Source organism: Salvelinus sp. IW2-2015, linkage group LG4q.1:29, assembly GCF_002910315.2.
Source record: "Salvelinus sp. IW2-2015 linkage group LG4q.1:29, ASM291031v2, whole genome shotgun sequence".
Lineage (NCBI taxonomy): Eukaryota > Metazoa > Chordata > Actinopteri > Salmoniformes > Salmonidae > Salvelinus > Salvelinus sp. IW2-2015.
In genome coordinates this window covers 6,958,226-6,972,299 of record NC_036842.1, presented here as the reverse complement: position 1 = coordinate 6,972,299, position 14,074 = coordinate 6,958,226, and the positions used below count along the sequence as shown (strand labels likewise).

Here is a 14,074-nt window from a genome sequence, read left to right as displayed (position 1 = left end):
CTTGGKAGTTCCAAACTTATTCAATTTAAGAATGATGGAGACCACTGTGTTCTTGGGGACCTTCAATGCTGCAGAAATGTTTTGGTACYCTTCMCCWGATCTGTGCCTCAACACAATCCTGTCTCTGAGCTCTACGGACATTTCCTTCRACATTATGGCTTGGTTTTTGCTCTGACATGCACTGTCAATTGTGGGACCTTATATAGAGAGGTGTGTGCCTTTCCAAATCATGTCCAATCAATTAAATTTACCACAGGTGAACTCCAATCAAGTTGTAGAAACATTTCAAGGATGGTCAATGGAAACAGGATGCACMTGAGCTCAATTTCGAGTCTCATAGCAAAGGGTCTGAATACTTATATAAATAACGTATTTCTGTTTTTMATTTTTAATAAATGTGCAAAAATATCTACAAATTGTTTCCACTTTTGTCGTTATGGGGTATTGTGTGTAGATTGTTGAGGATTATTAAAAATATATATCTTTCTAGAATCAGGCTGTAACGTAACAAAATGTGGAAAAAGTCAAGGGGTCTGAATACTTTCCGAATGCACTGTATGTCATCATGTTTCTTCTTGACACCAATCATGATAACAAGTTATTTTCTGTATTTCATGTTCCTGTTATTAAAACCATAGCTTTAGTAAGGGTTTTTGTACCATTCCATACTGTACATATAAACCCATGACAGATAACACATTTTATCATCTTGTCCTCTCGGTATCACCTTCCAATTATTCCATTATTTTATTTGGCCGTAAAACAAAGACAGATATTTAAGTTGGCGCGAGTCCCAGAGAAACCCCAAGCAGCCTCTGTTGCATTAGAAGTTCCATCTCTCATTTGCATTCTTCTGACCTGCTGATATCACAGATGTGAATGTTATCATACACCGATTTCCAGGAACAGATGCATTGTTTTCTTTMTTTTCTTTCTTTTCACTGTGGTGGGGGAGGGCACTTATTTTGACTGCTACTTTGACATAAAGTGAACACAAAACTGAAACTGAACCAAATACATTAAACCTCCTTAAACACATTCTAGAGTAGGCAACAATGCCTAATAAAGTGACGCTTTGCTGCAAACCAGTGTCACAGACTATGTGTGGCCATGTTGTTCAATACTTTCAATACTACTAATAATACATTGTTGACAATAAACAGGTGAAATATACTTCAGTGTATTTTAGCCTTCTTCATGGTAGTGGTTTACCTCAAAGAATATCCCACTATTTTTCTCAGGGAGAAACAGAAACAGGGGTTGGAGTGTTTGTTTTTTGTTTTTTTTTCAGTTGCTGGATGTTTATGATCTTCTGACCTTTGACAATCCTGATGGGGGAGTGTGGAAACAAGGATTTGATATCACCTACCAGGAGAATGAATGGGACAGCGAGCCACTACAAGTCTTTGTTGTGCCCCACTCACACAATGATCCTGGTAAGTAGTGCACTACTTCGGAGAGCATTAAAGGGACACCACACTCCAAAATCAAGTTGTGGTTCTTCACAGTCGATGGCGTGGGACATGGATTTATCTTGACATAAGACTCCCTTTGAAGTTTAAAAACATCTGCTCACCTTAGAAGCTAACCTAGAAACACTGGACTTTCCTCTGTGACTTCTTCAACGCTTTGTTTTCTCTACTTAAGACAGTCACACCTCGTGTAGACAGGAAGCAAGGCGTATGCAGCTCCTCAGCAGTCAGGATTCATATTCCTAGGTTAATTGTGTTTCATGGTCTGCCAAGGGAGCAAGCATTATACCACAGTATACAACGTAAAGACAAGCATTATACCACAGCATACAACGTAAAGACCACATTATACCACATTATAAACTGGGTGGTTCGAACCCTGATTTCTGACAGTCGTACATCAGACCATATACCACGGGTATGACAAAACATGTATTTTTACTGCTCTAATTACRTTGGTAACCAGTTTATAATAGCAATAAGGCACCTCAGGGGCTTGTGGTATATGGCCAATATACCACGGCTAAGGGCTGTATCCAGGCACTCCGCGGTGTGTCGTGCATAAAAGAACAGCCTTTAGCCGTGGTATATTGGGCATATACCACACCCCCTCGTGCCTTAGTGCTTAATTATACAACATAAAGTACGTAGAGCAATTGATGAAAGTCTTGTCCTGTTACCACTAAAACAATTGATCAGAAAAAGAAAACAATTGATCAGACATATAAGAAGCCTGTTTTCTATACATTTCCTCACTGTTACATTTTCCACAGAAACAGAGCATTTGAACTATGTATTGCAGTGTGAAGGCGTAGTCCCTCACAAGCATTCTAGAGACTAAGGCATCAGTGCAGGCAATAAGAGTGTTGGTAGTTCCGGGCGCTTGTCACGTGGTGTTTATGCTCAGTAGCAGCATCTGCAGCTCAGTAACAGCCAGGTCCAGTCTATTCTTTGTTCCTGAGATTGGTTGAACTCTTTAGTAACCCGAGCTGGCTTTCTGGTTTAACTGGGGTGGTCTTCCCCTYACAGCTGTATACAGTAGCTCATGACTATTCTCACACCCTTGCATAGATTAAAAGCACTCAGGCCTGTTTGCCTGGATGATTTACCCTATTTTGTCTTGCAGTGGAAAGAACAATGCAATGTTCAGACTTTTTTTTTTGAATGCATTGATTTTCATTGGAAATATGATCACATGTTGGGAAATCAATGGATGTGGCAAATTGATTGAACCCCATGTTCTGCTTATTCATCTGATGATGAGGATGATGGCTTAATTGAATCCGTTTATTTCATCTATGGCAGACAGATAGACCACATAGCATTTCTATAGAAGTGAACAGACGTAGATTATTCCTTACACGCCACTCTACAGTCGTAATGTACGCTCAACCACTTTGTCACAGTTGTCCATTTGTWCGTTTTCAGGATGGCTGAAGACGTTTGACGAGTACTACCGGGACCAGACCCAGCACATCCTGAACAACATGGTGGTGAAACTCCACGAGGACAGCCGCAGGAAAATGATCTGGTCCGAGATCTCCTACTTCGCCAAGTGGTGGGACAACATCGACGGCCAGAAGAGAGACGCTGTCAAGAGGTAGGAGTTCTGTCTGTGTCGTTCTAGCTTCAAGTTGAGACTGAAATCAATAAGAGCAGCAAATCACCAGTGGTGAAAAAAGTTCCCAATTGTCATACTTGAGTAAAAGTAAAGATACCTTAATAGAAAATTAGTCAAGTAAAAGTGAAAATCGTCCAGTAAAATTCTACTTGAGTAAAAGTATTTAAATATACTTAAGTATGAAAAGTAAAAATTCCTTATATAAAGCAAACCAGACGGCATCATTTTATTTTTTCTTTACTGATAGCCAGGGGCACGCTCCAACAATCAGACATAATTTACAAACAAAGCATGTATTTAGTGAGTCCGCCAGATCAGACGCAGTAGGGACTTCCAGGAATGTTCTCTTGATAAGTGTGTGAATTAGACCATKTAAGTAAAAAAATGCATGTAAAAAAAGTAAAAAGTACATACTTTTCTTTCGGAATGTAGTGAAGTAAAAGTAAAATGTTTTCAAAAATATGAATAGTAAAGTAAAGTACAGGAATAAAACAACTTAATTAGTACTTTCAAGTATTTTTACTTAGGTACTGTACACCACTGCAAATCACTTATGGATTCTGTTAGTGTATTCTTGATTTAGCTTGGCTGCTATAAACATGGAAGCTAATTCCTTAGTGGATTTGCAATAACATTCCGATGCTCCTCTGTTATTCCCATTTTAATTAAAGCAAGGTTATACCTTGCTTAGGGCTAGCGGTTTTATAGGGTTTATTAAAAATGCAATGACATTAGAAGTGAAGAAGTTGAAGATAAATTAACTCAACCTCACAGCCTGAGATTGTCATTATACAGTATGTACAGGTAAATCAATGGCCGCATCCCGGTTTACAGCACAACTATTCTTTACTCTTTACCTGGTAGCAGGAGTTCATTGGTTTGAATTGCCTTAACAAGCCAAACTGACTCCAAATGGCCGTGAGGTCATAAAATCAATTGTGCTTGTGAGAGGCACATGGGCTCACACATGCTCTCTCTCTCTCACACTCTGCCTCAGTCTCTTTGCTGTTGACAATGTCCCCTTGAGGATGTAACAGTTGTCAGGAGTCAGGGGGTTCTCTGCGAACGACATGGAGGGAGTGATGGGGAGAGGGTTTTCCGCTTCAGAAAACAGCCGAAGAGGGTATCACAAATGCTGTGTGCATTGGCCATGCTCACGACGAGCTACTGGCGGGTAGGTTTCAGCACTAAGCCTTGGGAGATTACAAAACGGTGTATGAAATGCAATAAACATTTCAGCTGCAGGTTAGAATTCCAATTAGGAGCACAAGCAAAAACAGCCTTAAGGTGAAGGATGGAGGAAGATGAAAAATCCAACACTAATATTTATTCACTATTGATTTGATGCGCAGGGAGTTCAAAGCGAACCAGATCCATTCCTTTTTTTCTTTCTAGAATATTCCGTGTTTGCTCTTTTTTTGAAGGGTGGTGTTGCTCATTTAATAACTTATTTTCTTTGCAGGTTTTCATTTGATGTCAGCAAATTCAAGGTCTGGCGCTTAATGATAAAATGTCCCCCGTTACAGTACACRGAGAACTATTGCTCAAGAAATTCAAACAAACAACCTCATTATTTCTTCGGGAACACACCTTTAGGATTCGAGAGGAACTTGTTTTTGAGCAGCATGTTTCGGGTTTGTAGGACAGCCACATCCATCCGTCCTCGTTAGAATGCAGTGTTGCTGTCGGGTCAGTGAAGATGGCACCTGCTTTCCTCACTCCAACCCGTCAACACCAGGACAGACCTACACTACGCCCCGCTCCCACCTGTCCAATCATAGAACAATGAAAGAAACCCACCGGTGATTGAATGATCCCAGAGGAAAATCCGGTTTCCAAGGAGAGAAAATAAAGAGCTATTTCTATTCCGAAAAGGGCTGAGTCGTCGTACTTTGTTTTGCTGCTCCGTGATCTTATTATAGGGACACGTTAAAGAAGTCTGCAATTGAAATATGCTCTGCGAACAGAGGAACGATGCTGACTCCAAATCAATGCAAGGGGTTTCTAGTAAGAGAGGGGAGTATCTACTAAAGGGGTTGATTTCACTCTTAGGACATAGGAGTAAGATAATTAAACATCAACAGAGGAAAAGATGGATCTGATTATTGCAATTAGTAAGGCCTTGATTTCTCCTGCAACTAAGATGCATGTTTGACACCCTCAGAATGTCGTATTATCCATGTCATAATGTTTGTGACCGAAAGCATCTCTTTTTAATCCAGTGTTTGTTTTTTTGTTTTTAACAAGTAATTAACATTATACCTGTCTGTTGAACGGAAAAATAAGCTCAAATTCATGAAGCTGCAGGGTTTTTGGATCGCTTCACGATTTGTTTGTTTTTATTTTGGCTTTGAGCTATGAGACGGTAATTGACTGAGTTGACAATCTGAAATCCTGATCCTTTTGCTCTGTGTTGTTTAGTCTGGTTGAGCGAGGCCAGTTGGAGATTACAACTGGAGGCTGGGTGATGCCTGATGAAGCCAACTCACACTACTTTGCATTAATTGACCAGCTATTGGAGGGACACCAGTGGTTGGAGAGAAATTTGGGTGAGTACATAATATATCAGGCATTTGTTATCTGGAAAGAGATCGTAGAAAATAAATGTTGTTGGCAAGCACAACATACACTGAGTGTACAAAACATTAGGAACATCTTCCTAATATTGAGTTGCATCCCCTTTTGCCAGCAGAATAGCCTCAATTATTCAGGGGGATGGGACTCTACAAGGTGTCGAAAGCGTTCCACAGGGATGTTGGCCCATGTTGACTCCAATGCTTCCCACAGTTGTGTCAATTTGGCTGGATGTCCTTTGGGTGGTGGACCATTCTTGATACACACTGGAACTGTTGAGCGTGAAAAACCCTGCAGCGTTGCAGTTCTTGACACAAAGCGGTGCGCCTGGCACCTACTACTATACCCCGTTCAAAGGCACTTCAATATTTTGTCTTGCCCATTCACCCTGTGAATGGCGCGCATACACAATCCATGTCTCAATTGTTTTGAGGCTTAAAAATCTGTATTTAACATGTCTCCACCCCTTCATCTACAGTGATTGAAGTAGATTTAACAAGTGACATCAATAAGGGATCATAGCTTTCACCTGGTTTCACCTGGTCAGGCTATGCCATGGAAAGAGCAGGTGTTCATATTATTTTGTACACTCACTGTGAAGCCGTTTGTTTTCCTGTGCTGGAGAGAGAGGTGTGTTTACACACGCATCCAGTCACAAATGATAGCTACTTGCTAGTGATTTGTCTTTAATTAACGCCTCATGTTTTGTACTCTCAGTGTATTTGTTCAACATATTTGTTATTTTGCGTGATTGACACAAAATGATTGGCATACTTTAACCATCAGAGATTTTAACTGTTTATACATGAACACATTAACCCAGTGGCAGCTGGTGACTTAAAAAGTTAGGKAGGATGACAATTGAAAACTGGTTGATTTAACAGGATGACCTGCGTAACAGATGTTTATTACAATGATTTTTAGGTGATGCTTCTTTGTTTTTTATTGTTTATAATTTTCCTCAACATTTTGAGGAGGGTTGTTGCATGAACCTGAATCTTCCCTCTGGTCTTCCCTGTTAGGCGTGAAACCCCAGACGGGCTGGGCTGTGGACCCGTTTGGCCACTCCCCTACCMAKGCRTACCTGYTGAAACAGGCTGGCCTGGCCAACATGCTCATACAGAGGGTGCACTACTCCGTCAAGAAACACTTTGCCAGTCARAAGACCCTGGAGTTCTTCTGGAGACAGAACTGGGGCAAGTATGAAGACTGACTGTACCCCTGTGGCTCTCAGGGTGCTTTCCCAGAGCCAGTGTTTCCCCTAGCTAGATTGTTTTCTAGGCGGGGCACTAAGGCCCTCAAATMAACATCCAGAGCCTCTTTCGGATCTCTGCCCGGAGATCTGCTCCTCATGCCTCTATTCTCAGTCGTTCGGTGTTTCAGGCGCTAYCTCACCCATTGAATTTAGCATTTAGCATATTCAAAGTCCTAGCTTTAATTGTATAGGCAGAAACAGAAGAACATGACCCCAGAGTGACTACTTCATACTCAGTAGAAAACGCATGGTTCCAGCTACTTCCAATTCCTTTACATATTTGCTGTGGCAGATGCTGTGGATGGTTTGATGCCCAGTGTTGAACTCTGGACAGTCATCTTGTGTCACTAAAAGCGCTAGGATAGGGGACAGTAGCATCTGCTGTGGACGGTATTGACTCGCTCAGACCACCGCAGAGGGATTTCTCATGTCCATAGATAATTACATGCGTATCACATGCAAGAGCATGCTCGTCTCTCAAGGCTCCGATTTTGTTTGGCGTCATCTTATAGCATTTGTGGTATAGGGGATTGTCTCCTTGTATGGACTGAGGCCTGGCTTAAAAATGTCTGGCTGGCATTTCATGCGATGAACAGACCTCGGTTCAAATAGTATTTGATTGAGCTTGAACAGAGTGCCAGATGGGCAGGGTTTTCACTTTTGAACAATTACGTTGGTTCCATGGCACCAGGCAAGCTCAATCGAGTGCAGCTGAAGAATTTGAAAGAAGATAAGTACTGTTTGAACCCAGGTCTGATGATAAGCATGCTGATTGATAAGAACAATGTWACCACATCCTCATGACCCACATAAGGGGTTTCACATTTGCCGTGAACCATCTGCTTTGTGTGTCTGTGTGTGCCTGCGCACGCTTGTGACAGGGATCAGTTGGTAACAGAACGGGCGTTGTTAGTTAGTGGGTCCATGCAGCCATGCTGGAACCAACCGTCCCCCAGACGCTCTGTCCAAAAACGGGTGATTACTCAAACCCCTAAGCCAAATGATACAGTACTCATTAATGATTCTAACTGGGTAGACAGATGCTGAAATCGTCTGCAATGCCAGAGCATCTGTCTGTGCAATTTTTTATTTACGTCATGAAAATGATCAAATACTGTTATGATTATTTAATAGYAGACAATGATGAAAGAGCAGATCAGTTTGTGCGCTGTTCTTATGGTTCACTTTTATCAAAGTGTTTTATGTTAGAATTTAATACTTGTTGATGCCACTCGGTAGGCTGAAAAGATTTGGCATGGGCCTTCAAATCCTCATAAATTTCGACAGCTGCACCATCGAGAGCATCTTGACTGGCTGCATCACCGCTTGGTATGGCAATAGCACCGCCCTTGACCGCAAAGCGCTACAAAGGGTGGTGTGGACAGCCCAATGGTACCCAAACTATCTGCACTGACTCTACCTTGCACTGACCCTACGCACACTCACTAGACTTTAAATACACACTCACTCACACACACTACACTGTCTCTACCACGCAAATCCCTCACATATTCAAATAATGAATATGCACACACACGCATACCGACACARCACAAACATACATATGCACACGTACACTCACACACACACACAYACTTTTACACTCATCATTTGCTGCTGTCACGTTCGTCGTTTGGAGGAAGAGAGAAGGACCAAGGCGCAGCGTGATACGAATACATTCTTCTATTTATTTAACACGAAACGAAGAACACTTAAACAAACTAATCAAAACAACAAAACGAACGTGAAGCTATATATATATATATATATATATATATATATATTATATATATATAAAGTGCAGACACAAGCAACCAATACATAGACAATAACCCACGAACTACCCAAGGAATATGGCTGCCTAAATATGGTTCCCAATCAGAGACAACGATAAACATCTGCCTCTAATTGAGAACCAATCTAGGCAACCATAGACATATAACACCTAGACTAGAAAACACCCATAGACATACAAAAACCCCTAGACAGGARCAAAACACATATATCACCCATGTCACACCCTGACCTAACCAAAATAATAAAGAAAACAAAGATAACTAATTATATAGCTTAGTCTCTGGACAATGTTTTGAAACATACAAATTAAAGAGCATCTACATTATATACATGAGATAAAAAGTATTGTGGTTTTTAGCTTTGAAGACTTGAATGAAATGAAATGTCGAATGAATAGTCGAATAACAGTCGGTCGGTCTGAGAATGTTGTTTTACCTGTAACATACTGGTCAAATAACAGTAGAATACAGTATATTACTAAGCTTTCTAAAACTAGTGTGTATGCTGCTCACCTTCTCTGTATTTGTAAAGATGTGCAATGAGAGTGGGGTAGCAAGTTCAGGGAGCGAGTGTTTTAATAAATATACGCAACATAATACAAAACGAGAAACATGAACAGCGCACAGACAAGAAACAGGAACAGAAACAATAACACCTAGGGAAGCAACCAAAGGGAGTGACATATAAAGGGCAGGTAATCAAGGAGGTGATGGAGTGCAGGTGAGTCTGATGACGCGCAGGTGCGCGTAACGATGGTGACAGGTGTGCGCCATAATGAGCAGCTTGGTGACCTAGAGTCCGGAGAGGGAGCACACGTGACAATGTTCCCTCTACTCAATAACAAACGCGGGGTCAAATACATGTCATGGAAAACCGACATTGATGTCGTGGTTGGAAACATCACTCTGCTATTGTTTTGAGAGACAGACATCCTGTGGCATAATAGAGTGCATGGTTTGAAATGTGCAATGTCACACTGGCAGATCCATATGGGAGATGACAGCGTGCTCTAGCTCAGGAAGCAGGCCACTTCCACTGCAGGACAAATAGGATTTAATCTCACTTGGCCGCAGTKGTGTGTATTCATAGATACCAAGGGAAGCCAGGCTTCCCCAAAAWTTTTAGCAATTAACATTTAAAAACATAAAATAGTTTATCTTTCGTCTCTCTGTGTTTCATAATTTTCCTTCAATTCGCAAGAGTATCTCCCAGGAGAAAGCATATGAGCGAGCGAAACAGCGCCCCACTGTCTCTCTACGTGAATGCCATCTATCTGATGCTGTCTGGTCAGCGGGCGACATTGTTGCCACCCGTCGCATTGAAGGCAAAGGAAGCCAGCGAGCATTTGGCCTCCCTTGATTAAAAAAAGTATAAAAAATTTGCCAATCAGCGTTGAGATAAACTGAGAAAGCTCATCTGTGAATGGTCCTGGCACACCAAAACAAAGTGTTAAGAGAAGCCAGCTTGGATTTTGGAATCACTCCTATCAAATCCCATTGAGAGCATATGTTATTGACAGAAAAACTTTAATTGTTGCATCTCGTGTTGTTGTCCTTCCTGTTGTTAGCTAGCTAAAATTGKCCCTTTCCTAAATTAGCCATGGATGGACATAGGGATTTGGACTTGTGGTTTAACTTAATTCTTCGTACTGGCCAATGATTATAACGGCAATTCTGATCCAACCATTAATTCATACATTGTTGTGCCCCTGGCCTGAGAGGATGGAAGTTCAATATGTAGCTAGATGTAGAAGGCTAATGCTAACTAGCTAACGTTACCCATGAATAGAAGTTAGGCTCGTGAGCAAGCATTTTAACCAAGAAGCCTAGGACAACAACAAATAAGTGTCTACTATATGAGTGATAGACCGTTTTGTCAACATGAAAGAGAGGAGAATGGCATTGGCGTTTCTCTAAAAGTAGGTCAACATGTTTTTCTACTTGCAAGAAATGCGCGCGCACACACAAAGCAGAACCATGGACAGCCACATCATATTTAGCTGACGTTGATTGGACTAAATAGTTTTTGGTATCTTTTAGTTGTCACTGTATTGGATTAAGCAGAGGTGATTTGATGTTGAAATGGTGCTGGAATAGTGTTGTTCCAGCACCTTACTTGTTTTCTTTGCGACTTGCTGTAACTCTCTGTGGTTCAAAGTTTTTTAGTGGTCTGAAAATGTCGGAAACATTAACTTGCTTGACCGTGCAACTGTTTGTTACATGCAGTATGCTTTGTGGACTTCACTGGACAGAGGTTGCTATCTGGTTTTGTGCTAAAACAAAGGTGTGGTTTAATTTATTATGCCACTGTGTCTTATTGTCTTGGCTTTTAGGCCTATATATCGGCAAGGCATATGAATTAACAGGTTATAGAGCAAACATCATCATTATTTTTATTTGGGGGAGGGCTTCCCCAGTGATTTTACCCTCGCACCGCTACTGCTTGGTCGTAGCAAATTAGACATCGGTTCAATGCCAGATCAGTATATATCACCCAATGTTATCTTATACCATTTTATATCATCATCATACAAGCGACCAGGCATTAGTTGTTATTTCTAATAAGGGATAAATGTTAGTACTTTTGAATACTGCGTGCATACCACAGCCAGTCTCTTTCAGATAGAAATGTAAACAGTTTTTCTTTCAAACTGTTTTTAGACATTGCATGCTAGCTATATGTTTACAGTCCACATTCTGAAATTTTGTCATAAGGATGTTTGTGCATTCTTTGTACTGTCAAATGCAAATACCACACCAGACGTACCGTCAGGAAAAAATACATGTTTTCTATTTTCTATTCTAATACTCTATTCTATTTCATGTTCTATTCTAATACTCTATTATATTTCTATGTTCTATTCTAATTCTCTATTCTATTTCATGTTCTATTCTATCTGTGTGCAGACCCAGCCTCCAGCACGGACATTCTATGTCACATGATGCCCTTCTACAGTTACGATGTTCCCCACACGTGTGGTCCCGACCCCAAGATCTGCTGCCAGTTTGACTTCAAGAGACTTCCTGGTGGGAGGGTCAGTTGTCCCTGGAGGGTCCCCCCTCAGGCAATCACGGATGGAAACGTACAACAGAGGTGACCAATCACATAGAAATGGAATGAGAGTGATATACTGTGTCTCTATAAGAAACAAATCTTTATTGTCCTATCGAATTTACATGAAACAGGAAATTGTCTTTGGCTTGAGGCTCACAGTTAATAACAACACTTGACATTCAAACACGACAAAAGCAAAGCTGGTCACAAAGGCTTTGGGTCCTCTATGTAAAGTGTTTCTTAATCTGTGGTCTGTCCCATAGCTTTCCTCTCCCTGGTACAGACAAGTATTAGAAACACTGGTTTATGGGGTAGACAGACGGTCCACATTCTCTCCACAGTTTGATAATGTTATGGACAAGGGTCAAACACTTTGTATGAATAAGATAAGACATCGAAGCCACTGTACGATAATATTTTGTGGCAATAGGAATTTCAGATGGCCTTTGTTTTTCTAACACAAGATAGTTTCTGATGATAAGTGGACTTTCTGACACAGTAGCAAATCCAAGACTAGAGAATTGACCACACACGTGAATGCACGAACACACACATAGATAATTCATTGGCAATTATCAATCAATCAATCAATCAAATGTATTTTTAAAGCTGATGTCACAAAGTGCCGTACAGAAACCCAGCCTAAMACCCCAAACAGCAAGCAATGCAGGTGTAGAAGCACAATTACAGCTTAATATGTCATGAAAACTGTGAATTCGTTGTAGTATAGTGAACTCTTTTTTCCCATGATCCCTAGGGTTCAGATGCTGCTGGACCAGTACAGGAAGAAGTCCAAGCTATTCCGAACCAAGGTGTTGATGGTCCCCCTAGGGGACGACTTCCGCTACACAGAGGCCTTGGAGTGGGACCAGCAGTTCCAGAACTACCAGAAGCTCTTTGACTACATGAACTCTCATCCAGAACTACACGTCAAGGTCTGACTTTGGGAGCTGGAATGTTGCGTGAATATGCAGGAAGTTTTGTTTGGTCTTTTATTTCTTTTCCAGGCAGCCAGGTTTATTTCAGGTTTATTAGGTTTGCAATAGTGGAAGATGGCGGGGTTTAAGGTTTTGATGCATCACATCATTGGAATGACTGATGGTCGATAGTGAAATGGTTTGTTTCGTTGGCTTCCCACCCTTCTTGAAATATTGTTTTTGTGTCCAGCTATTGCAATGGTACACTGCTCTCAATAAAGCAGAAGAGTAAACTACCCTACAGCATTAATGATAGAGCTATTTTAAGTTTATCTATTCTAACTGACGTATTCTGTTCTAGGCTCAGTTCGGCACCATCACGGATTACTTCAATGCCCTTCGTAAATCGGCCATAGACCCCGGTCACACTGGGCCCTCTTTACCTGTGGTCAGCGGAGACTTGTTCACCTACGCAGACCGAGATGACCACTACTGGAGCGGGTACTTCACCTCCCGACCCTTCTACAAACGTATGGACCGCGTGCTGGAGTCACACCTCAGGTGGGAGCACAGACCGTTATTTTGTGGCAACCTATTTGTCTCTCTCTGTTTCTTTTTCTCTGTTTCTTTTTTTACAAACTCTTCTAATTTCTTTTTCTATTTCCTATACATTTTTTAAAATGTATCTATATTGCTAAATTTCAATCATCATCCATCAACCAACACAGATTACATAGATTAGTTTTTACAACAGTACAATTTCAACATAGAAAATGAATCACTGTAAGTACATGTATTGGATGACTGGTTAAAGAGCAACTGCCCCTAAAAAATGAACTTCTCATTGAGAAAACAACCTATGTGTCATCGATATGACTCCGAAACATTTATTCTAGTGTCAAAATGTACTACTAAATGTAAATAGGATAATTTTGGTCATGAAGTCAGTCTCGTCCAAAACAAGAGTTTTGTGAGACTTTTGGTCGTGACTACCTCACAACGTAAATTAAGGTTGGGTTTGTTTCAATTCTGCCCACAGCTGGCAGCACACAAGTAATTATCAAATTCAGAGTGCAGCTGCACCTGACCTAATCGTAATGTCTGTGGTAAATTTGGGTTGAGTTTGAATATCTCTATGGGGCTAGTTAGGGACCATTGTTAAATTACACAATGTACATGGGACAATATAAAAATTCCAAGTGCTCCAAATTTCAATGACTTAAAAACCTTAAACCAACTATAAATTKTAGAAATTCATATACAAATATTGAAAGCATTTAATGAGAAAACTAAAAGGTGTGCAACATGAAAACATTGTCTAATTTACATTGTGTAATTTGTTGACGGTCCGTAACTTGCCCCGGAGATAGGCTATCCAAAGTCA

General features: G+C 40.8%; 1 protein-coding gene across 1 annotated transcript in view; it reads left to right on the top strand.

The window, feature by feature from the left end:
- man2a1 (mannosidase, alpha, class 2A, member 1) overlaps window positions 1-14,074 on the top strand; it is a 65,437-nt gene that overhangs the window by 9,261 nt on the left and 42,102 nt on the right. The window contains exons 3-9 of the mRNA XM_023983502.3: window positions 1,292-1,436; window positions 2,901-3,072; window positions 5,515-5,642; window positions 6,690-6,863; window positions 11,626-11,812; window positions 12,531-12,708; window positions 13,052-13,251. Of these exons, the coding sequence (XP_023839270.1) occupies window positions 1,292-1,436; window positions 2,901-3,072; window positions 5,515-5,642; window positions 6,690-6,863; window positions 11,626-11,812; window positions 12,531-12,708; window positions 13,052-13,251 (1,184 nt within the window). The remainder of the gene's footprint in view (window positions 1-1,291; window positions 1,437-2,900; window positions 3,073-5,514; window positions 5,643-6,689; window positions 6,864-11,625; window positions 11,813-12,530; window positions 12,709-13,051; window positions 13,252-14,074) is intronic.